We start from the raw sequence: 24,616 nt of genomic DNA, 5'->3' as shown, positions 1-24,616 counted from the left end.
TGCTATTAGGGGAGGAAAAAAAGTTGCCTTGGCCTGTGTCTTTCTTCTCTGAGGCTCCTGATTTGGGGGGTGGCGTGCAGGATGGCCAAGGGGAGTGGGGCTGGGGGTAAGGTACGTGGGGTTGCTCTCCTGGGAAGGCGGCTGCTGTGGGGAGAAGATGTGGGTCAGAGCCTTGTGGGGCTGGGGAGGGAGGGAGGGCATCTTCTAGAAGGTGGGGAGAGCCCTCTGTTTCCGTGGGGATGGAACCAGGGAGGAGCTGCCCAGCAGGTAAGGCTTGGCAGGTATGGGGGCCCTCGGGGAGAGGGGAGCTGGCCTGCCCTGGGGGTCAGCAAGCCGGGGGGCGCGGGGTGGCCTGAGCCCCGGGGAGTCCCCGGCACAGCCGCCTCCTGGCTGGGGCTGCAAGTGTGCCCAGGGCCGGAGGGGAGAGGGGTGGAGGCAGCCAGGCTGCGGCAGACCCAGGCCTGGAGGTACCAGCAAGGCCGCTGGAGGGTGGGGAGGGCACCGCCTCGGCTGGGCGCGTAGGAGGAAACTTCGACACAAGCCCTTCCTTGGGTCCTAAGAAGCAGCAGGAAACGTCTGAGCTAAATACCAGCTGAGAAGGACCGCTGGGGTTTCATAAGCTGCGTATCGGCCGTCGCATCTCTGCTAGAGGAAGGAGCAGCCTTGGAAGCGCAGGGAAGGAGTTGATAGCTCCGGGAACAGACCAGAGTTTCTAACCTCTCCTGATTTAATGCATATTAAATTGGAGCAACTGCCAAATGTATATCGTGTTGGTGATTTCTGCCTTTATTTTGGGCCTGAAAAGGGTTTGCGTGCTGAGAACTTAATGTGATGTTTTCCAGCTGTGTACCACATGCTCTAAGTCAAGTCTCGTCTGTGTCCTTACGCTGTAGCTGCTGTAAAACGGTGTCATTAATCTTCCCATCCTTGCTGGTGGGAATATCATGTACTGCCAAACAGAACTGTTAAAGGAGAACAAAAAAAAGTTTTCTTCTGTCAGAAGTTTTTAGCAAATTTTGGTATTTTCTTTCCAAGAAACCATTTCTGCTGCAAGGCAAGAAACTACCTGGCGAGATGACTCCTAGATTACACCTACAGCCACAAGCATGTATCTGAAGGCAAAGAAATGTAGTTAACCTAATTAGAAACCACAGTACACAAGGATACAGCTGGTGAGGAGGTCAAAAAGTTTTAATACCAAGAGCATTTATAAAGAACAGTATATATTGGCAAGGCTTGTGGGGGGGGAAAGGGCTTCAGAAGAGAACCCGTGGAGATTACAAAACTAACGGGAATAGGATTTTCTTTTTCATTAATAAGATGTTAAGAAGAAAAAGAGGTAAGAATAGAGAAATTCAAATAGAATTAAATCTCTGGCCCAGGTAAGCGTATAAAAGAAGCAGTTGTTCTTGGTGCAGTTTGTAGAGGGAAAACCAAGCACCCCTACGGAGGATGTAGCAAAGCATCGGGGGCTTCTTCCTAACCGATGCACCTAGTGTCAGGTGTAAGGGGGGCTTTCACAATAAATAACAACAAAAAACCCCTGTTAACCCTGTGAAGTACAAATGTGGGTTTAATTCTGTTTCTAGATCGATCGTTACTGCAAATTTCCTTGGCTGAGCATTAAAATAAAATAAAGATTCACCATGCCCACAACTGGAGTGCCGGTTCCTGGACGAAAGGCCAATGGAAGGGAACCGAGGGAGGCCTCGCGGGCAGGCTGGGTCGGCGAGGAGCGGTCAGGTAGGGCTGGGCTGGAGGCTGCGGGTTGTACGTCTGACTCTCCGTCCTTCCAGCTTCCCTCTAGCAGCGGGATGCTTCTCTCCATTAAGTTTTGCCTTTATTTAGGCAAGTGCAGGTATTTTAGGGTGTTAATATCTTTGCAGAAAGCTGACTGCTAGCAATCCACAAGAAGGGAGATGGCTTTACAGAACCATGCAAGCTTTAGCTGCTTACAGCATCCCTTGGCGTTTGTGTACCTGATAGCTTGGTGCAGTCGTGCGACCAGTGCTTTATCTCCCACGGTTAGAAGGCAACTGTTGTTCTAGGCTTCAGACCTAACTGCTAAAAACGGGATTAGCTGCCTGTTTTCTAGGTAGCTGATCCTGCTTTGGGGTAAGGGATTAGATAGAGTTGATCCTGTTTTGGGGTAAGATGTTCTCCTCAGCTCCTGTGTTTATCACCAGTTTTGCTTTCTCTTTCACCAGTAGAATCAATGCTGTTGAAATGGTTCTGCCATGCTGTTTTCCAGAGATCCCCAAGCTGAGGAGTACCTCAAGGGTGGTTGACCACATCAGGCCTGTGTCTTCCTCCCTGGAGCATAGTTTTGTTCCAGAAGAGGTTTTCCGAAGCCTGACCTGCGCCAGCAGCTCTCTCTATAGCCCAGAGCATGTATGGTTCCTGCAAACCACCAAAACCCCGGTGGGCTTCAGGGTGAGAATGTTTCCGTCTCCTGCCTTTTTCTGTCCAGGATCGTCTCATCATTGGGGGTGCGTGTTCATTCCTTGAGCAAAAGGAAAGTTTGCCAACCTCGTAAGATAAATTTATCTTCTATTGTATCACTTTTCTGACAGCGCCATTTGATGCAGATCCAAAGTGCTGCCTTCCAGTCCCTGCAAAACGTGCTTGCACCCTGGTGCTGCTGTGAAGCCCTTGCCAAGGCTGTTTTGTCCACACCAGTTTCTTTAGCCCCAAGACAGAAATAATGACACGAAGCTTGTTTAGACAGCCACCCTGACCTCTCCCACTCCTTGGCACATTTCTCACTAAGAAGTGACAACCACGTGTGTCTTGTCTGCAGGGCTGCCTGCAAACCCCAGATCGGCTTTGGCATTATCCTAATCGTCGGAGCAAGTTCAGACACCTGACAGACCACCCTGTCAGTTTGACGGGCGCTGGAAGGTAAGCAAAGAAGGGATAAGGAGCCCAGGGCGATAGCAAGACGTTAGAGCTGGGAATGCAGAGCTAGATCTCTCCCTTGGTCTTTTCTTATGGTAGGTAGCTGTGCTGCCTAACGTGGCTGGATGAATGGACCAGCTGTCCCATCCAAGTTCAGGCTGGAGAGATTCGAGGCAATAATAAATAACTGATCAGTTCTTGGAACCATCCTTCCAAAGGATGCCAGGCTTGCAGGGATGCTCTGTGATCCACGATTAAGAAAAGAAGCTCTTCTGGCTTTAATGGACTTAGCAGGGAATAGCTTTGCGCTTCTTTGTAAATAAGCGATGCTTAATGGCGCTAGGAAGTGAAAAATGTTTTGCTCTTTATCGGACGTTGGATATTTATGCAATAGGGCGTTGGCAGCAGATGTGAAAAATGGATAGGCAATATGAGGTCAATCTGTCTAAAAACCACAATCTCACTGGTCTTTTTTGGCCCAGGGGAGGGAATCCTGGCCGTAAGCCTGTCTCGGGCTGAGCATAGCAAGCCCATGCGTGGCTTAGGCTGGCAAGTAAGGGAACAGTGGGTTGTCTGCGGGGTCGATCGGTGAATGAGTTCTTCCCCTCCGTTTCAGGGATGTCTCTTACCTGTGTGACACTGCGACTGGCCAAGAAGCTAAGAAAGCAATAACTGGTAGAAGCTCTTTTGCTGAGAGTCGTCAGGACCAGAGATGGAGCTGTGATACAGTCCCACGTACTCCTGTGAGTGCTGCCGTTCAGGTGTTTTTCTGTGTGTGTCACTAGCTGGGAGAAGGGAGGTCCTCCTACACATCCCCCAGTGTTACCCTGATCCTAAAACTCATCGGCTCTCCTTGCGGCTGCAGCCCCCCAGCTCCCCTGCCGCAGTTCAGTGTTAAACGTTTCAGTCTGCTCTCGGAGGTAGATGGTTTCTGTCGGGCTCTGAATGTGTGAGCAGGAAAGGGAAAAACAGCATGAAAAGCTGCTATGTGAGCTTCTCGCTCCCAGCTGCCAAACCTGTGTCCTCTTTGGGAAGCAACCGGGAGTGTGCTCATGTCTTTTATGCTCTCTCCCTCTTTTCCATCCCTAGCGAGCAACCCTAGCAGATAGTCTGGTTCCCAAGGAATTTCATATCATGAAGAACAGGGGAGTTTTGCCCTTGAAGTACTGCGATGAGTGAGTGCTTTCTGCTTTACGAGGGTTTGTCCTCAACTGTTCGGAGCAGGGGGATAAAGTGATGAGAGGTTGAGGACCCTCTTGGGAAGGGGGAGAGTATAAAAGGGAGGTTGTGCAAATCCCATGCTGATGACCAGACTGTAGATAACCCTGCAGAGCAAGGTGACCCTCCTTTTCTTTGTCCCTGCTGCTTTGAGGTGGCCAACAGAGAATTTGCTGTAGGCTAGTACTGCTGCTCAGGGGGGGTTCGGTAGTTGGACATGAATCTGGAAGCTGAAGTCTGGTTTGATTCCTTCAGGCAACTTTTGGAAGCTTATTGCTGCTTTTTTTTTTAATTAGTTTCTCTGTTTTCCTTTTAGAATTGCTTTCAGCCACAAAGCTGGGCAGGCTCTCAGTAGTTCTTACTCTCACTTTATGCTTGTATAGACCTGCTAGCATCTTGAATCTGACCAGTCTGGGGTTGTGGTGGGGTTTTTTTGCTTTGTTTTGTTGTTTGGGGTTTTTTTAATTTTTCAGGCTGTGAGTTTTGAATTGAGTTTACCAAGCCTTGCCTAAAGGCTACTGAGACTCCCCTTGGTCTCTCCGGACAACTTACTAAATTTAAAGGAGATTCTTTCTCATTGTTCAAGGATTAAAATACTAAGATTAGGAGTGAAATCCTCACAGCTTCTTTGCCAACGTGATGTAACAGAACACTGTCATCTTATGTCGATGGTCTCCTGTGATCAGTCTCTGGGTGGGTGTGATGTGGATATGTAGTGGTCTTCTGACCCCACCAGTAACTTTTAAACCCATTGGTCACTTCTTAGCCAAGTACCATGAGAGGTCTTAGAGGGAGAAGGTTCCTACAAGGTTTGTGTCACTAGTGGCAAGAAGAAGGAGCTCCAGCTGGGGGAACCGCTGCAGGAGGTCCAGTTCTCACACTAGGCTCTGGATGCTCCCACTGAAGAGCAACCTTGTAGCCTCTCCAACCTTCATCAGCCTGTACACGGGACAAAGAGATTGAAGGAGAGAGTGGGATCCTGTAGCTAGCACTGGAAGGACTGCTTTGTAATCTAACATTTCTAACATTTGTGTTCATTCATAACAGTTCTAACATTTGTGTTCGTTTCAGTAAATACACAACACTGCTTGAAGACCGTGAAAAGAAACTACAGCTGTTCCCATCCATGCAAGTACCACCCTGCATGAAGTTGTTGGGGAAAAAACAGCTGTTTGAATTTAATTTCCTGGGAAAATTATGCTATACAGAATAACGATGTGTCTCTTTCTGGTCTGTCAGGAAACCTTCTGGGAGGTTCAAGGTCATCCAGCTGATGGAGGTGATGGACAGCATGTTGGAAAAAGCTGGAGTAGACAAGCTAATCAGAGTAACAGGACCTTCACAGGTGGATAACTCACTTGTGCCCAAATAACTTCCTTGTACCCAGAAAAATAACATTCTGGTTTCCCCAGTGATTATCCCTGCTGTGCTTAAACTACCTCCTAGCAGCTAGTTTCTGCCCAAGTCAGCTGTCTGTATGTCCTCTAATAACCAGAGGTTTCCTCTCCTGAGCTTCTCTTCGTCTTCATCTGATCCACAAAGAACAGATGGTTAGCTTGCTGGGGTAGGAAGTTACATTTCTGGCATTTTTGCCAGAAAAGAATGCATTTGGCATTATTACTATGGAGGACTGAAAGCTGTAACTGTCTCATCTCTTCATTGGGCAATAGGCAGCGGTGTTATAAAATGGGTCTTTGGAAACCTTCATACACCTAAAAAGCAGATGTCAAAGAACATCTGTACCTTGCTTGGCCTTGTTTTCTGTTATTCCTGCACAGTGATGGGGAAGGATTTTTGAAAAATGTAGAGCATTGCCTCAGCAGGAACTCCAGCTGGAATTAGCAGAGAAGCTCCCATACATGTGGACGGGAGGGTGTCATGGTTTAACCCCAGTCAGCAACTAAGCACCACACAGCCGCTTGCTCACCCTCCCCACTGCCCCTGGTGCGATGGGGGAGAGAATCAGGGGGAAAAAAAAGAAAAATTAAAACCTGTGGGTTGAGATAAAGACAATTTAATAGGACAGCAGAGGAAGAAAAAGAAAATAATAGTAATAATAATGATAAAAGAATATACAAAGCAAGTGATACACTATACAATTGCTCACCACCTGCTGACCGATGCCCAGCCCATCCCCAAGCAGTGATTGCTGCCCCCTGGCCAACTCCCCTGGTTTATATGCGGAGCATAACACCATATGGTATGGAATAGCCCTTTGGCCAGTCTGGGTCAGCCCCCCTGGCTGTGCTCCCTCCCAGCTTCTTGTGCACCCGGCAGAGCATGGGAAGCTGAAAAGTCCTTGACCGGTGTAAGCACTACTTAGCAACAACTAAAACACCAGTGTGTTATCAACATTATTCTCATCCTAAATCCAAAACACAGCGCTATACCAGCTACTAGGAAGGAAATTAACTGTATCCCAGCTGAAACCAGGACAGAGGGTAGTCAGGATAGTGCATAACATGTTTTGAAAACAAATGTGTGAATGCATGCAGGATGGCTCTTTCCCTTCTCCTTTATACCTTTAGTAGTGTTCTGTCCTCAATGGGAAACCTCCTTCAGAAGAAATGAGAGATCTGTGCTAACCTCTGTTGTTAAAGGAGTAGGCTGGCCGGGCTCTGCAAGGCTGTGATTTTTCTCACCTGTTTTGCCAGCTGCACAACTTGCTGGAGCTGATGAAGGCAGAGCAGAACATCTACAACATCGTTTTCCATGAGCTGATTCAGCAGGTCAGCGTGGACTGCGTGGAGAAAGGACAGCTGCTTTCAAAGCTCAGGTCATCATTAGCCGACCCTTAATCCCCCCCTTGATCTATGGCAGTGTCCTCTCGGGAGCAGCATTAGCTCTTGCAGATCGTTCCTGATGTCCTTGCCCAGCAAAGCTAGCCCGTCGTGATGTAATTGGCGTGGGGTCTGATGCCAGGAGTGGAATAGGATTTCTCTGCCTAGTTAACAACTGGGGCTAATGAGCCTCTGTTAGGTAACCTGGAGCTTGAAGTCAGTAGCACTGTCACCACACTTGACAGCGTGGGCGCTTTATTGGTGTGACATTCAGTGGAAGTTTTCAGACGTAGAATAGCTGGTACCTCCCTCATGGCCAGTGTTCCCATGCTCAGATTACCGCTATTTGTAGCAATTAAATTGTTCCAGAGTGTTTAAAATCCCCGGTCCAAACACTTAAAAAGATTGTGTTCCTGTGCAGTGAAAGGAAAGGGTCTTCAGATGGGGTAAGAGAGATCTGCACTCTCAGGTAAATACCCTGTTTTACTTTTTACTGCAGGCAGAGGTACGTGGGTCTCCTGGTGCGGATTCCTGAACAGATGAAGACCCTCTACAAAAAGTTGATGGTACAGCAGCTGGTTGACAGACATATTACAGAAGAACTACTTTATTTTAAAGAATCTGTTGGACAGCTGGCCAGGTCTGAATCCTGCCTGATCCTAAGAAATTACCTCTATGCCCTAGGCTTAGTCCATTGATTTTGTTCAGTTTTCTAGTCCTCCTCCCATAGGAGCAGGAAGATAATGTTATGATTTGAAGCAGAGCTACAGGGACCACACTTGAGCCTCCTCACACTCTCACTGCACCCTCTTAGTGCCAAATAATGTCAAAGCCACCTCCTTTCTTTAGCACGCTGGAGGTTCGTTGGTGGGGGACTGCAGAAAGGGGTTGGTGGAGCAACGTGCGTGCACTGGAAGAGGAGGCCTTCAAGATGCCTTTCACCCCTACAGTGAGGCGATTGTGTTGGAGGAAGAGAGCCCTGCATGATAGTGTAGGGCCCACCAGTCTGTGTCTGCCAGAGTAGAGACCTTTCGGTTGGGCTAAGTTGCATTAAGTGTGTTCCCCCTTGTTTTAGCGAGCTGTACGAGTACAAGAGCGTGACCGCCAGGTGACCAAAGAAGCAGAAAAAGCTCAAGAGGAGCTAGCTACAGCCATGCAGGAGGCTAAGGCAAATGCAAAGTAAGTTGTTTTCAAAGTTGAGGTCGGGAGATTTCTGCAGCGTGCTGGTTCCATTCTCTTGGGGTTGTTGGGAAGGTGAGGTGAGGGCTGATTTCCTTCTAGGGGAGAGAGCTTGTCTGGCTGTTTATGACAAATGCCATTATTTTGCTATAAATGCTAAAGCCCTCAAAGGGATAGAAAGCTCTTCAAAACATTTCTAGTTTTAAGTCATGAAAGCTGCATTTGTTGCTCAGGTGCTGCCATTCCCTTTTCTTCACGCCACATTCACAGCTGGTGAGCTCTTCATAGTCTAGCAGAGCCTGCAGCTCTGAACCTCTAAGGGCCTGTGGACATTTTCAGATACCTAAGAAACCAGGGATACCAGTGGTTGGTATCAGAGTTATGGTGCTTAGGCACACAGATTCACTTACAGAGATTTGTATTCATACTGAATCCAAGTCGTAATGGGAATATCAACAGAAAGGTGTTGTAGGGGCTCGGGGAAAAGGACCTGTGAATTTACAGGCTGTGGGGGAGATGACTGAGGAAGGAAGGAGGAAGAGGAAATGTCTAAGAAAAGCTTTAGGAATTGGGAGAAAGACAGCAAACGTGAATGAGAAACACAGGTGCACATATTTCATTGTCTTTCCCTTCTAGCCTTTTGGAAGAGTATCGGGAGTTATACGAGTCACAGAGAAGACGACTGGAAAAGCAAGTTCTGCTGATAGCCCAAGAGAGAGACGTTTGGAGCTCAGCTGCATATGACCTGGCTCTGAAGGTAGGTGCAGGAGATCAGTCATACATTGCAAGGTATAAGCCATCATAGCTAGCAGTCTTGTTCCAAGGGCAGATTTCATTCCGAAGAACATTTTTATTCAGTACGATTGTGTAGTAACGCATCTCATACCTGCCCTGACCTCATTTCCTGAGGTCTGTTGTATTTCACATGTGTGTGTTTTAAATGGAAACCAGCTAACTCACACAGCATTTTTGGTATGGATCTCCAGGTTCTGTGCAGGAAGAACTTCTGTGAAAATAATATTTCCATTCAGAGACGGGTTTGACTGAAAAGTTTCCTATTCCTCATAATTTAGAATATTGTACCCAGATTCCTCACAGTTCCTCACAAAATATCATTCTTGGTTAATTCTGTGCTTCCTTTTTTGTCTGTCCCCCTTGTTTGTGATCTCCTGCTTTATCCCCTTCAAGTTTAAAATCCGTTAGCAGAACTTCTGGGACTGCCTAGGAGATCAGAAATTTATTTGTAAGGAAAGTGAACTCAACTGCTTGAGCTCCATTTTACTGATGGTAAAGCTCCCGTGTTAATGTCAGATGCCTCTCCTCTCAGAAGAAAACAGTGCAAATAATAATGGTTGGGGTTTTTTTTCAGATAGTAGACAGAAACCAGCTCACGTTGGTTCACAGGCTCCATGTTAGTGGAAAGACACTGACCAACTTTCTCAAGCATTTCATAGTCCTCTTGGCCCCAAAGGTAAGGACCTGCCTGTGACGGGTACCTGTTCAAAGTGTTTGCATGTGTGATTTTTGTACCTCTATGGTTCTCAGTAAAGCATTCGGTACTTTGCCTGTTATTTGAACCTTCAAATCATGGTCTAGTTTCAAACAAGCATTAAAATTTGAATGAGCTCACTCTCTTTCTGCTTTTCTCTCTTTATTCCATGTCCCCTTTTCTCTACCTCAAACTTTTCTTTTTTCCCTTGTTTTGCCTTTTTCTTTGTGGCTTTCTTCCCTCTCCCCATTCCTTCTCCATAAAACCGAAACAGATCCAGGCTAGTGTAATTTTGGCCTCGTAGGTATGGGGCTGCATGGTATCTCAATAGCATACAAGCAGCAAGGAGTCAAGCGCTCAGTTCTGGCATGCCCGGAGAGGGTGAGCCACCCTAGTCCTGTGTCAAAGGGTTTGTGAGGGCTGTGCTGTGGAATTACAGACATTTCCCAGATCTCTGATATGCGTATATCTCAAAATAGCTAGGGCAAAGGGAGAATTTCTCCAACTTGGATCAAAAAAATCACAACAGTCCCTTTTCCCACCCTCTTGCCCAACACCTGCAGGACACGGAAGACCTGGCTGATCTGCGGGAAGAGACCGAGCAGTTCAGGGAGAGGTTGGGTCACATTGGAGCAGAAATAGAGCGTTCCAAGGAGTCCAGCCAGGGAAAATTGCAAATTATCTGCAGCAGCCTCAACAAGTGGCTTCAGTACTTCCATAGCAGTGACTTGTGAGTGGCCCAGAGGGACCGGGGGTAGCAGTCAACACCCTCAACCTTTGCCTTGTGATAGTAGATCTCACTGGACCAGTGCAAAGTGTGCACTGGCTCTCAGGTGCAGTGAGATTTGGTGCAATTGGCACATCCCTCACTGCTCTGCTTTTCTGCTTGGCGCATTTATTTTGATAATCAGATCCATAACGGTAACTCCAAAGTGATGCTGTGGGTTTGTGGTTGAATTCAGTGGAGCAAGGATTGTACCCTCCTGCTGCGAACGAGAATGTCCTTTTTGCAGCTGTCATTGCTGTAACAGAATTCCTCTATTTAGTTTGGTTCATTTTAACTTGAATGCACACGCAGTGATGCTTCAATAAAGCGTTCAGTTCTCTCATGTACAGATGCAAAATGCAACTCTGAGAGACATGAGGTTTCAAATCCAAAGTAATTCCTTATGTTAAGGTGCTTATATTTTGCAGGCTTTTTGTTAGTTCATTGTGATATGTTAAATAAAGCAAAGCATAAATGCAAGTACAAAATACAGAAATGCAGAGCCTGTGCATGAACAAAAGACATCACTTTATAAATTTCATTTATAGAGTTAATAATGTCTGAATTTTCAATATGTGCTTGAATTTGATTTTTATCTTTGCTGGAAGTAATATATTTTCTTAACTGACACCCAGTGTTTGTGTTATGTTGAGTGAGAGAACAAAAATCTCTGGTTGAGTAGGGCCTTGTGTTTCTTACTTCTCTTTCAAGTCACAATTTGTTTCACAAACCTGGTATGCATAGAGTATATATCTTGACTCTTGGTTTTACTTTGGCTACTAAAGGAGGGTTTTTTTCAGCTCTCATCCCTTCTTTCCCTCTGCTTTAGCTCCTCTCCGATGAATGAAAAGCTACTGGATGAAATCCTACGAGATATCAAGAACTTGATAAATGTAAGATTTTGAGGGGTTGGACATATTATCAGGTGGTATCTACTCAGCAAATTACCATGTGTTAGCTGAGCCACAGTGAGCATCTATGCCCATCACAAATGTGAATGAAAACACATCAGCTCAAATCTTTTGTGCTGAAGCTTAAACTAGGAGTCTACACATGAGAAGTTATAATTGACCAATACCATAGTTCAGCCAGCACATTAAACTTAGCTGTGCATTTGGGCACTGTCTGACCGACAGCTCTGGTGACCGATAAATTATATGAATCCATAGAAGCACTCGGAATTGTCACCAAAAAGTTTCCAACTTATTGTGCTATCTACTCACTGTGACATCTTTATGCTCATGGATTCCTCACGCTTCTCTTACCTGATTTCCATCACCTTCCTGTTGCAGCCAAGGGGTGGTCCAGCTTTTGGGGGCATGGTGAGCTTCCCACTTTTCTTTCAGATGCTAAAAGAAGACCTAGAGCAGTACGGAGGGGAGGTGCATCTAAGGAAGACTGAAAGTCTCAGGAGCGCTGCCAGCCTGCAGGAGCACTGCACGGAGCTGGGACAAACACTGCTGAATCGACAGCGGGACTTTGCTGGAGCGTTGCCTTCACAGCACGCTGCCCTGGAAGAAATAAACCAAAGGGCATGTGAACTCTACTGGCAATACAATATAAGGATAAGTGGGAATAATGGTAAGGAATGACCAATTTTGCAGTTCAGTCTTTCCTTGGGGATGCCAGGAAAGTAGCAGATAATAAAGGACCAGTTGACATAATTTGTATTGGCTTTTTCCGAAGCTAAAGTCTGACCCAGACATGTGACAGGTATGTACTGGGAATCAAGAGCATTCGAGGGATAAACTCCAAGAAACTTGACTTGCAGTCACATATAAAAACAACAACTGAAATTTTAAATGTGATACAGTGCAAAGAACATGCAATGCAGATATGACATGGGGAAGTCATGTTTTATGTTCAGAGGGAGCGTGGGTGCTTTTTGATTACATAGATAACGCATGGAAAAGAAAATAAATGTAAAGACAAAGAATGGGTGTTTAAAATGTGAAGTAAAACATCACTTTGGAGATCATTAACCAGGTAACACTGTCTCAGGGGGTAATACTCCTTTTTTATTACTTCATCATTAACACAAAGTTATCTTAATCTAGATCTTGAATTATCTTGATAATAAAGTATGTAAATAAATGTTTTCTTTGCTGACATATAGTTATCATGTCCTGTGTAAGATAACAAACATATGTTGCGTAATTTGCAACTAACCTTCTCAACCTTTGCCTCTGCAAGACCTTGACTCATTTCTTATTTCAGAATTGTTTCCTCTGATGTTTTTTTTAATCATCTTATTTCCTTTTAGCAGACTAATACTAAACTGAACATGTGCTGTCAGGAACTGCTACTCGTGTTTGCTAAGCTGCTTCTCATACTGTCACCTTATTCTTTCACTCAGGGTTATCCTGTGCTTTTCCATCTTATGCTACATGTTATATTTCAGCCTACTAAAGGAGCTGAGGTAGAATGATAAGTCTGTCCATCCTAAGAGACAGCTAAAGGAATTAAATATTCCTGGTAGTTCCCATTAGAAAGTGAGAGAAAGAAGAAGGAACAGGGCCATAATCGGCCAGACACCAGCAAGGCAAAAAGTTAACAGCAGATTGTCAGAAGCTGCAATAGTTGTGATCTGAGCAAAGGGCTAGGCAGCACAGTGCAGACATCGGATCCAAAATTGCTTCAGCCAGTAAAGTCCAGAAAAAGAGATCTTTGCTTATTTTAACAAAGGCTTTGAGAACTGGAGCACAGGAAAGGTATTCTCTGGATCCATACAAGGCAGTGTATTTTTAATGGCTTGGATTAATTTTTACATTGTAATGTAATGGCCTTTCAGTAGAAAAGACATGGTATCCCTGCTCTTTACATTGCCTCTTTAGTGAGAAACAGCGAAAATGAAAGATTATTATAAAGAACATGTAAGAGTCAATACTGAGAACATGGTAATTTTGTCCTGTAAGGCAACGGCGCTCAGTTACCTGAAGTATTTATTATCTTCTAAGATCTGATTACCTGATCTCAAGCAGCATGTGCCAGAAATACAAAGGATTTGGTATTTGATGACAAGGATCAAAGATGGAGAGAGAACAATGAGATATGAGATTGTTTTAGTCAGGAGATGTAAGAAACGATTTATATTAAATTTATAAGGTTTGGCTTAAGGTCTTTGCTTTTATTCAGTCTTCCTTGATCACTTCTTAAAGCCTTCACAGTGTACCTTCTTTGTGAGAATGAGATGGTTTTGACTCTGAAATTGGCACTTGGGACTAAAGTGACCCCTCCAGTGAGCTCCAGTTAGGTCTTCTCTTTTGCTGGGGACTTGATTAAGTTTATAAGATAAATGCGATGACACAGACAGCCTTCCCAAAGCAAGCTGCTATTTAATAAGGATCCAGGATACTGTGTAAGGGCAAATATGGCCAAACCACATGTAAGTGATCAGAAGTGACTGTTCTCCCTCATCCCATGCCCTCCTGGGACCTACCTCTTCTTTCCTCTTAAGCTGATGCTGTATGGCAGGAAAACACAAACAATATCATTCCTACCACTTCTCCTTGGCCTCCTGGTCATTAAAAACTAATACCTGGTTGTGTAGCTCCCATCGTGCGCTCTGAAAGGCTCCACCCTGTGGAGGGTAACCTCCTCCATTTCTTACCAGTCTGGACATCCCAACACTGCTTCATTGCACTTCTCCCAATCTAAAGGAGAAGTTAACCAGTTCTACCCCACAGCTGTACAGCGGGGAAATTGAGCCATGCATCAGAATCATTGAAATATTAAAAAACTTGTCATCACCACCTTTGCTACATGATATCATGGAGGCCTGGACCTCACCAGGATTTAAAGATATCAAGAGTAAGCATTGTTAAATTTCAAGCATATTCCCCACAAATAGAGAATATCCATCAGCATGTGCCAGATGAGTGAATGAACAAGTAATTTATTACCTTGTCCAGGCATTTTGCACATCTGTGCATACTGTATCACCTGCATCTTCAAAGAATTGGATTGTAACTGCAAAGCCATTTTAAAAAGCGTTACATTAAGCCTTTATGCAACAAGGGAGCCAAATCTGCCAAGACAAGAAGGAAAGTCAGGGCTTCAAATCAAGACCATTTTCTTGCAGGTTGCTTTGAATTCAGTGCTTACTAAACAGCTTATTCTTAGTCCTAAGTGTAGCCATTTCCCCCATAGGCTGTTCATCCTTCTTGGCATCCCTCTTTGAATTCAGCTTTGGTTTTGTTGGCTGAGAGAATTATAATTAAAGGTTTGTATTTTTTTCCCCTGAGGCGCAGCTAGGTTTTTGACAGCCTTGGTGAGAAATATGGAAGATTGGTTATTCAAGGCGCAAAAGCTGAAGCGAGGTTCTGGCATGCACGAAGCTGAGCTGCGGGCATTTTATCACAAGATTCCTGTATGGCTGGCCCAGGTAGATACAGTGATGAGCTGTATAGGCTCCAGCCAGTTGCATGAAGTGGAGAGTGATAAGAAATCTCATTTCCCGTAAGGACAGAGGTGTTAATTGTGTCTGGGCTGGCCTTGTACATTAAACTACACTCGTAAGAAAAGAGAAATGTTCTTTTGTGGGGACCCTTGTGCAGGAAACTGGCAGTGGGATAAACGTGATCAGCTGAAGTGTTAAAATGATTGGCGATATCTGTGGAAACAGTTGGTGGCTTCAGTATCGCTCCTGGAACATCACCGTCTCCTTCAGAACTGCCACCTGCTTTGGAAATCTTGACATTTGAAGAAAAAACAAAATATGTGATTCATTTATAGTCAGATTTGTGGGGGCATGTTCCTCTTCATGGTGCTCCATTGCCTTTGGTAAATATCATCAAGAAATAAATCATTTGCAGAGCACATGCCTAACGTATATGTAAGAGATTACTTGCAAATGCCAAGTTTGCCCATATCTATAGCATTAACAAAAACGCCTGCGTCATGTTTCCAGCATATGGGGTACTAAAATATGTCCTTTCCTTGAGCTGGGAAGCGAAAGGTGTCTTTGAGACAGGAGATCCTCGGGTCTGGTGCACCAGAGGTCACTTTATTTCTGGATTTGTGTTTTGTTTTTTTTTTTTCCAGGGTGGTAGCTAGAGAATTTTTTCAGATGATTCAGCAATGGATTCTGTCCATGAATTCTGAGGTTGAGAAGAACATCATGCATCTTAACAAAAAAGTAAGTGCAAGCCTGAAACTGCTAGGGATAAGAGCACTATATCTAGTATTCAGTTTTTCCTTTAATTTCTACCTGGCCAGAGCGCAGTTGTGAGGAATGCTTGTTTCTCTTTCGACACTTTCTTTCCTTTTAGAGTTGAGTTGTGGCTTTTGTCTTCCAGCCAAAGGAGCAGAGGAGAACTCCTTTAAAAATAACTGTAAGGTCTCCTATACGGTGCCTGAACACAATTTTATTGTTTCATCTTTAGCAAGCTTTTCCTCTGGAATAACATTGATATTTCCTGTTCGGAGAGCTGGTGTGGCTGCAAGCTCTCTGTGGTTTTACTTCTTTCTCCCAGGACCGTAGACTAGAGGCTCTCACTATGCATTTTTTAAATGTTCTGCAATTGTGGTGTGTGATTTTTGGTTTGTTGTTGAATTATGGACACAAGAGAGCACCACGTGGCTGATAAGCAGCATATGATCCTAAACAAGAACTGGGAGAAGGATAGATCCATAGTAGGAAAAGATGTGTTCGTAATGGGAATGAATATGGGAGAAAAAATGGAAAAAAAAATGTTTCTGTCATTAGGTCAGTCTGCAAATTGAATTAGGTAGGACATTGACTTACATGAAATGCACTGACTTCAGACTACTTGGCAAGACCAGTCATTTATTACTGGTTTAGATTTGCTCTGATGTTTTGTGCAGGTAACTGAACTGCACAGAAACCTGACCCTGTGGCTGGTGAATTTGCTGTGACACATGACAGCAGAGCGCTTGTCCTGGGAGTCTCCCCAGCGGCAAGAGTCAGACACCGAGATGGATGAGGAGCTCAGACTTCTGGGGGCTTGTGAGCTGCAGCATGAAGCTGAAGAGCTGGTTGCAGAGATGGGCAGACTCTCTGGTTCTATAGTCAGGTATCAGCAGAGGTTTTCAATTTCATCTAAGGGGGTTTTCTCAAGAAAAAACATGTAGTATGCTGAGAGATTGGTCATGGCGACAGATCCCATCAATTTGGTTGTCCTTGGATCTTTTCCCAGGTCCTAAATGGGCCTTACTGGAATGTGTAGGAAGCCTAATAAGATAGGAACACCTAAAGAGAATGGCAGTGCCTGCTTTATACCTAGTACTGCTGTAAAACGTGCTAGCATCTGTGATTGCGTGGGCTGTGCCCACACTTCTGAGGATGACCTCCAGAGGACGTAAGGGCAGTACAGGCAGCGAGTCTGTAGTCCAGGTCACCTGGAGCAAAGCCTCCAACTGATTCAGGATCTGTGCTCAGACATCCTCTGTAGGTTAGTACAGCACAAGCATGGACAAGCAGTCCGGGAGTTTGCTGTGTGAATAGGGCAGGTGAGGATTGGTCTTCTGGAGACTTCTCTAGTGCAGAGGTCTACAGACAGCTCCTGTACCTTGCTGACAGCAATGGACTCCTGACTGAAGGGTCTTTTCCAACCTAAATGATTGTATGATTCTATGTTTCTAAGCATTTGAGGGCACTCCTGCATGGCTGATGACATTCTGCATCTTTGCAGCTGCTACCGCAAGATTGTCAATGCAACCGTTCAAAAGGAAAGGGTCAAGACAGATTTAGAATCTGATCTTGAGCTGGAGGAGCTGAACAAGATCAAGGTAAAAGGTGCCTGTGTTTCCAGCCATCCAGGTCTCGGGTAGATGAGACTCCATTTACTTTATAAAAGGTAGAGGAAAATGTATGTGAGGGCTTCAAGGAGCAGGAAGACTCCTGCTACTCCAATGGATTACCCTGGTTCCCCAAGTTCCCTACTGACTCCACAGTCCTGGAAAGCAGATAAACCTGGATCGAGTCATGTTCATATTTTCCTTGCCCTGTTTCAGGGTACATATGTAAGGGCTCTCCTGTGAGATTTATTCCCTGTGAGTGGCAGGAGGTTCAGCTCTGGTTCAAAGCTTGTCAGAGCCATATACATCCAGACTTGAGTGGTGCTTAGGAGTTCCTGGAGGTGCTTGGTGCCATATACCTTTTATACAGATGCAGTTGAAACTTTTTGCAGTCAACTCACCTACCTGCTGCCTCCTTATTCTACACTTGCATGTAAAGGTCTTAATTGCTACCACTGTCATCGCCAGTGTTTAGCTGAGCTTTGCCTGTGCTTTAGGAATGCAAGAGGTAGAACCTTCCTGAAGCCCAAGGCTTCCTTGAGCACTGGGCAAATGGTGTCGCTTCAAGGAATGTAAGAAGCTTCTCTGCAGGGACTGAAAATACTTGTGCTTCTGTTCTGCATTACCTTAGTGAGTGAAAAATTAACCCCTGGGATTTACACTCATTTCTCCGCACGTGGGTTGGGGCAGTGGCTGTGACAGAGATGTTCTGTGCTGGCCTGAGGACGAGCTTGTTGAAGGAAATAGTTGGTGGGAATGATTAGCTGGTGACAGATGCCATGTCTGAAAGCCTGGAGAAATGTGTCTTCCTTTTCCATTGTAGGGTGGGGATGGAAGGGTCCAGGTAGGCCCCTTCCTATAAAGACAGATAGAAAGGTGCAAGTATTTAACTGGCTGAAGATGATAACAGCTATTTTTTCTGTTCAATAATCCCTGAATAATCATTTTCTGTCATGTCTTCCCAGTCTGAGTGCTGTAACTGGATTCAAGCGTGTAGTCTTCTCCTTTCAGAGATCAAAGGCACTTTGGTCTCCTTTCTGGATTTAGAAGAACTGAGAAACCTCTTTGGATCAGAGGTATATATAGACTGCATTTGCTGTTCTAGGTTGAACCAGTCTGAATGAAGGTCTGCTTCAAAACTTTTCCTTAAGGAAGCAGCTACAGTTCTGTTTGAGGGAAGGTTTCACACGGAGACCTGCATGCACTCAAAGCGGCAGCTAGAACTGTGAGGTGTTATGACTGTAAACTGGTTAAAAATCACAGTGCTTCTTGGGAGGGCACGTCTGAAGCAAAACCAGAGCTTCAGTGGAGCTAGGAGATTTTACCCCACTGGTAGATCGGTTTCCCATGGTGCGTGATAGCTTTTGCTTCACCCCTTGGGGGTGGACTTTGGCTGGTATGCTGGTGGTTGCCTTGCCCAGGTGATCAGCCTGAACTTCTAGTTTAATTCCTTATGTGGCTAGATGGATGTCTGACACTGCCTGTGAGTATTATTAGATGTGTTTTTATAGATGGTTGGCCTCTCATTGGCGTAATTTCATATGAAACAGGCTAAATTCAGATGATGAGGAAATGGATTTAGATTTATTGTCTTGAACAATTTGTTTGCGTCAGTTCTGAACTCAACCCCCAAGCAAAGTGACATTGTTCATGACTTTGTGTACAGCTAGTGCCGTAGCTTGCACGCTGCCTCTGTTTTTCTCCGTGCCATGGCCCATACAAAGCAGGGATGCCACAGTGGCTCCTGCTTATGTCATGTTCAGTAATTGGCATATGCATTTGTGATTTGAAATATATTCATACTCAGGGCCGCCTCGGTGGCTGGAGTCCAAGTCTAAATATGTGCAAGAGAAAGTCAGAGACCAGTTAGCTTTGCCTAGGTTATTTGGATGGACAAAGGGAACATGCTACTAACCCGATCCTTACGGTGCCTTACAGGAACTGCAGTTGAAGTTCAAGCTTAAGGACACTCTAATTTCTTCAACTCAGGAAGAGCTTGAAGCTGAAGATGTCAACAGCGGTAGGAAACCTGTAACAGAGGAAGAAACATCAGAAGTAAAGGAGGAAATTGCTATTATGCAGGTGACTGTAGTAGCTGCGATATGCTACTTTCCAGCAGGGCCTTTTTATTTATTGCTTGGTGTATGAAATGTGAAACATGGCATTACAGCTGCCTTGAATGCCACTAAGCTAGTGGTATCTCCTGTTTCTTGTTCCTTTTCTCTCAGCAGCAGCCAGGTGCTGGTATGGATTATCTGACTGAGGAAAATGAAGGTACTGCAGACATGATCAGATATGTAGGGCATGACTCCGACATCCACCTGAAGTCAGACATCGTTTCAGTTACAGGGGTAGGAGTCTCCACCACACCAATGGTTTTAGCCTGTTGGCAGAGATTTGGAGCTGGGTTTTAGCTGTCTACTCAGACTCTGTTATAAGACGCCATTTAACATTTGTGTCAGATCTGCTGGGGCAGTGCAAGGTGCTGGTGTTCTCTCTGGTTCCTCTCTTCTTGCAACTTTAAATAATCATTAGCACAGTTACCACAGCTGCAATTTGTCCTCCTGACCCATGCGTTACTGCCATGGCCACAGGACGTTTGTGGGACCAGTGACAGGTGATGTGAGTAGTCTGAACCAGGACCATCTGCAGAGACTGGGATGGTGAAAATGCTTTGGAGCTGAGCACATGGGAGGAGTTGAAGAGGGTTCAGAGATTCAGGGAGATCCCACAACAAGAAGGAAGCAAGAAGTTCAGGTCGTTTTGGCCTCCTAGGTCCTTGTTTTCTCCACTTGCCTTTGGGATGGTGCTCTTTGGTAAAGTTGCTCTTCAGAAGTCATAGGGGCCTGCCTTTTGCAGTCATTCCCTGGCCAGTCAGTCATCCAGAGTGGAGCCTAGAGGTACAGAAATTCTGGATCTTTAGCAAACTGTCACTGGATGGTCCCACTCCTTAAGTGTGCTGCATTGCTGAGTGTGCCTTGCCCTTCACGCTTTAGAGGTGGGCAGCTAGTGCAAAGTGACAGCGGGAGATGCAGGAGCGTTTGTTTCTTTATGGACTTCGATTTGTTTTACAGAAATGAATCCCTGGAAATCACAATTACCTTCCAAAGCTTAGAGTAGGAGCCTTTTAACAATTAATTTACAGAAAAACCCTGGTTGTCTTCTTCAGATGAAGAAAACTGACATGCCTGTTGGATCTTCTGAGGAGCTGCCGCTTTCTATTCTCTGAATATTGTTTTGTTGTTTTTTTCGCTCCTGGTCAGGCTACAGCCATCTCCGACCTCTGTAACCCAGCAACCCAAGACTATGAGCCAGTGAGACTTTCACGTCTGAGTCATTTTAGTCTATTTTTAATGCCAAGATCAGTTCAGTGCCTGAACTAGTCCCTGACTTTACATGTTTTGCTGATACTGAGCTTTTGTCTGTGTTGTAACTGTGCACTGAGAAACCAACAGCAAACCAGGCACACGCTGCAGATGAAATGCAGCACCGTTGGTTTCATGCTCACTTATAGAAGGTTTTGCTCTTCCCAGCCAGAGGGACGTGACTGCCACGAAGTCGTCGACTCCCTTTTCTCAGAAAGAGTTTGAAGCCCTCACAATGCTGGAACATCTGCAAGTGCAGCTGCTGTGAGTACTGGTCCTGTGCTGGAGGCATGAGCGGGGCAGGGGTTCGTCCCAGGCAAGTGCCTGTTCTGCTCTCTGATAAGGTTCTGCTTCATCTGTTGGCTTAATTTTGGGTTTCTTTCCATTCTGATTGTCTTGGGCCATTGACCCAAGATTTATGTTAGCTGAAGACATGACCCATGTCAGCTCTCCTTCATCTGTGTGCAGATTTTCCATTTTGTGTACTCATGAGGTACGTTGCAGAGGTACTCATGATGGTTTTCTGCCAGATTTCTTAATACTTCAGGTCCTGTTAGCACTTGCAGGGTGCTATGCGAACGCAGCTGAGTGCTTCCAGGGCCTGCTAGTGCCCAGAAGCTTGGTAGGTACAGCCATGCAATGTTGTGCCTAAGTGTGGGGAACACAATGAAGGGACACCCAAGCGGCTCCAGGCAGAACCACATTAAGGTTTGTGTTTGGTAATGACTTCTTCCATGCTTAAGCAGGCTTGGGTGCTCTGAATTACATTCCCTCATACTTCTCGTTTTGTCTCTGAGCTTGCATTATCCAAGGTAAGCCCATCTCATTAGCCTTGCTAATAGAATTGACTGTGCTCTGTATTTATCCTTGCACAATGAAGATCAGCATCTCACCCTTTGCTAGCAAACCCTGAGTTTTAAAATCGATTCAATTTGCACGGTTTACACAGATGTGCCATGAAGTCCCTTATAGATCTTTTAACAACACCCTTCTCTGAAACCATAAATGTGTTTTATAGAGTCAGTCAATCCTACTGAATGCTTCAGGTTTCTAAATCTTTCTTTTAGGTATCCTGCCAGCAGCTGCTTAGATTTCAGGTTTCAACATTATCTTTGCTTCTGTGTTTCAGAGAAACAGAGATCCGTGCTCAGAAAGCAGAGGAGAGATCTGAAGGTCTTGAAGAGAAGCTGAAAGAAGCTCTGCAGAGAATCAAAGAGCTAGAGTGTGAGCTGGAGAAAGAGGGGAAAGTCATCCCAGAAGCAACGCACAAAGAAGGGCAAGGTCAGGAGAATCAATATTCTGAACCCTCTCCTAGACTCAGAGAGGGAAGCAATCTTTGAGGACACCTCATAGAATCATAGAATCGTTAAGGTTGGAAAAGACCTTTAAGATCATCGAGGCCAACCGTTAACCTATCACTGCCAAGTCCACCACTAAACCATGTCCTCGAGCACCATGTCTACCCATCTTTTAAATACCTCCAGGGATGGAGACTCAACCGCTTCCCTGGGGCAAGTGTTCCCTCCTGTTTAGTGCAGGACCCTCTCCTCCTGGGCACATCCTAGGGTTTTGTCTAGACTCTTTGTCAGAGACCAAGCAAGGAGGCTTTTACCATGACTCTAGATTGGGACAGAAAGTACTACTGAACATGGTCTGGTTTTGAAAGAAAATAATTTTGTTTGATTTTGACATATGACACAGGGTCTACATCTAGGAGATCACTGTAATTGGCTTTATCTTCCTTGTAAGTGAGTGTTGCCTGTTACAGTCAAGAAGATCTGTTTAGGATCACTGACTTTGGGGTAGAAAAGAAATAATGTTCCAGGTCCCTTCACTCCCAGAGGCCACAGACCTTTTGTGTTTATAGCACAGGACATTATTGCTGTCTCCAGGAGTTGTCTGAACACTGCTGACCTACTGATCTTGCCCATACGGTGTGGCAGGGTGTTCCTTAGGTTGCATGTTTCTTGTGGATGAAAGCATTTCCTTGTGTCCTTTCTCAACTGGATCCACACGGTTATAAGATGTGGAGAAGGAGAAAGAATGGGAATTAAAACTTCTTCCCTTAGTCCTTCAGTGTATCCTGTCTCTTTGACATCAATGCGGAAGAAGAGGCTAATTTGTTAAGAATGTGATACCTTGGGCGCATTTTTTTACTCTGCGGTACTTTTAATGGCTTTGGTTTGTTGTTTTGTTTTTCTTTCAGAAAAATAATTCCAAGAAAGCGTCTCAGAAGTTGAGGCCCGTTCAAGTCCCAAAGCTTCTACCTCTGGCCAGTCCAAAGGATCCAGAAAAAGCAAATATTAAAGAACAGCAATGCCTGAGTAGTTTCTTTCAGTAGTGAGTACTGCTCATTCATAGTAGCATCTCGCCCCCAATCCGCTGCCTTACTCCTCATCCACTACCACAACACCTCTATGCCATCTCAGCATTTATGCTGTTCTTCTAGCTGGCTCCACCACTTCTGCATCTGTCTTGCTTTTCCTCTACCTCCTTCCACAGCTCTAATATCTTTACAGCTTGTCTTCCTTGTAATACCATTGCTACCTTGACTTTCTCCTGCCTGTGTGCCCTCCTCCCCTTGCCCTGTGCTTGCCTCCTGTTTGTGTTCATCAATCTCTTCTTGCTGCTGTATCTCATTCTGCCTCATCCCTGTTGGATCATGCAAGCAAGTCATTTGCACCTCCTTCCTCTCGTATCAAGGGTTTTTTTAATCAGTGTCAGCATGGCCTCATTGTGTATCTGATAATGGGTACCTCCTTTGTCCTCTGGGCTTCAGATGATCCAGGTACCTGCTGACTCGTTAGGAAGAAATCATACAGAATTGTACGGACAAATTTTTGTTCGTCTTTTTGAATCTTCTTCTCTTGAAGGTTCTGCCCTTCTTTCAGAAAGCATGAAGCAGCCTGAAGCTGTGCATGGTCCTGAAGGCCTTTCTCAAATTGCTGCCATCTCAACAGGCCAAACTGCCCAGTGAGGTGGCTACCCAGGACTTCTGCCTCTGTTGGGTCCCCAACCCAGGGCAGTCTGTATAGTTACAAAGCTCTGCAAGGCCAGCAGAGCTGCCTGGGTTTGGCATGACTCTGCAAGTTGACTCTCAGCTTGGAAGAGCAGGCAGTGAAACTGTCAGGAATCACATCAGCTCAGACAACCCCTGCCAGCTCCCTCGGAGTAAATTCTATTTTGGGAACAACATATATCACTAATCCTGAAGTACATTTTGAAGTCATGTCTTCCTTCTGCAAGCTTTTTGAATGTAATATCTCCTGAAGGTAAAATGACAAGTTTTTGCCAGCTCTGTATGTATAAGAGAAGATCCTGCTGCAACAAGGCGTGCTCTTTGGAACTGTGCCTGATTTCTGCAGATAGGAGTGCAAATAGGGTAATTTGTGTGCCCTGGTATGGTACTGCTTGTCTCTTGACAGTCATTTCTCAGGCTAAGTGTTGTTTCTTTGAGACGTTATCTGTAGAGGTGTTGGTCCTTGATGTGCCACGGAATCTTGGTCTGGATGGATCATTTTACACGGAGTTAGAAATGCAGCCAGAGAAGTGTTCAGAGAAAGGATCATCTGCAGCTCACTCTGTGTAGTATTACACCCTTTTGTGCCCTAGGTTGGGAAACAGGGGCCTATTCCAGCAGCATGAGAAATAACCAGAACCAGCCTTAGAGAAGTAACTACACAGCTCACATTCACCAGTGGAAGATTACAGAGCCGTTCCACTTCCCAGAGCTAGTTTTCCATGAGTGGATCGCTACTGAGATCTATTACAGACACGCGAGCAGGAGCCACAGCCATCCTGCTGCCCTCTCCTGAGAGGGTTGCCGTGGCAGAATGATTTGGATGTGAGGTTACACCTGGGGCTCGGATGCTCGTGTAATCACCGAGAAGTTCACAGGTGGATTTTTCCCACTTCCCAGCCACTTGTAAGGGGGCTGGTTCGCTGGGTGTCCTTGCTGTAAAAACGCCGGCAAACACTTGTAGAGCACCGAGTGTTGAGAAGGGGACTCCAGGGAGCTGAAGGGGCTGATTAAATACAGAATACGTTGTACTCGGTAGAAGTGGGATCCTTGCCCTTCACAGCAATATTAAGCCAGTACCTGCAGGCCGTCCTCGTGACACAGGGGCGTTTAGGGGCATCAGTGTTACTGATGATATGTGCC

The 24,616-nt window shown here is 45.3% G+C and overlaps 2 protein-coding genes across 6 annotated transcripts in view; both read left to right on the top strand.

Annotated features, from left to right (window-relative positions):
- Nucleotides 1-5,386: 5,386 nt before the first annotated feature.
- Nucleotides 5,387-21,735, top strand: AXDND1 (axonemal dynein light chain domain containing 1). 5 transcript variants are annotated; one of them, XM_087732378.1, is made up of 17 exons: nt 5,387-5,461; nt 6,771-6,892; nt 7,396-7,536; nt 7,972-8,075; nt 8,712-8,832; nt 9,445-9,546; nt 10,128-10,294; nt 11,160-11,223; nt 11,623-11,911; nt 14,575-14,714; nt 15,374-15,467; nt 16,157-16,365; nt 18,055-18,165; nt 19,028-19,171; nt 19,318-19,440; nt 20,623-20,718; nt 21,584-21,735. In XM_087732378.1, the coding sequence occupies exons 4-11, from the start codon at nt 8,050-8,052 to the stop codon at nt 15,383-15,385; spliced, it is 921 nt and encodes a 306-aa protein (XP_087588504.1). In that variant the 5' UTR covers nt 5,387-5,461; nt 6,771-6,892; nt 7,396-7,536; nt 7,972-8,049; the 3' UTR covers nt 15,386-15,467; nt 16,157-16,365; nt 18,055-18,165; nt 19,028-19,171; nt 19,318-19,440; nt 20,623-20,718; nt 21,584-21,735. The 5 variants fall into 5 exon arrangements, with proteins under 5 accessions (XP_087588504.1, XP_087588507.1, XP_087588505.1 ...); XM_087732381.1 differs by having other exon boundaries at nt 11,677-11,911; nt 19,028-19,440; XM_087732379.1 differs by lacking the exon at nt 19,318-19,440.
- Nucleotides 21,736-22,665: 930 nt separating this feature from the next.
- The window catches only part of TDRD5 (tudor domain containing 5), a 30,976-nt gene continuing 29,025 nt past the window's right edge, over nt 22,666-24,616 (top strand). Inside the window, exon 1 of the mRNA XM_087732374.1 lies at nt 22,666-22,794. The gene's annotated coding sequence lies outside the window, so the exon portion shown is untranslated. The remainder of the gene's footprint in view (nt 22,795-24,616) is intronic.

The sequence above is a fragment of the Nipponia nippon genome, unplaced genomic scaffold, assembly GCF_047370975.1.
Source record: "Nipponia nippon isolate SJK-2023a ecotype South Korea unplaced genomic scaffold, ASM4737097v1 scaffold_5, whole genome shotgun sequence".
In the NCBI taxonomy this organism is placed as follows: Eukaryota; Metazoa; Chordata; class Aves; order Pelecaniformes; family Threskiornithidae; genus Nipponia; species Nipponia nippon.
Note: the sequence above shows the minus strand (reverse complement) of the source record. Positions and strands in the feature narration are given on the sequence as shown.

What these genes read in the sequence shown, in the direction of transcription:
- AXDND1 (XM_087732379.1), top strand. Translation starts at nt 8,050, where the DNA reads ATGCAGGAGGCTAAGGCAAATGCAAA. An exon ending in CATATGACCTGGCTCTGAAG is followed by an intron (nt 8,833 to 9,444) that starts GTAGGTGCAGGA and finishes GTTTTTTTTCAG; the next exon opens with ATAGTAGACAGAAACCAGCT. An exon ending in TAGTCCTCTTGGCCCCAAAG is followed by an intron (nt 9,547 to 10,127) that starts GTAAGGACCTGC and finishes CAACACCTGCAG; the next exon opens with GACACGGAAGACCTGGCTGA.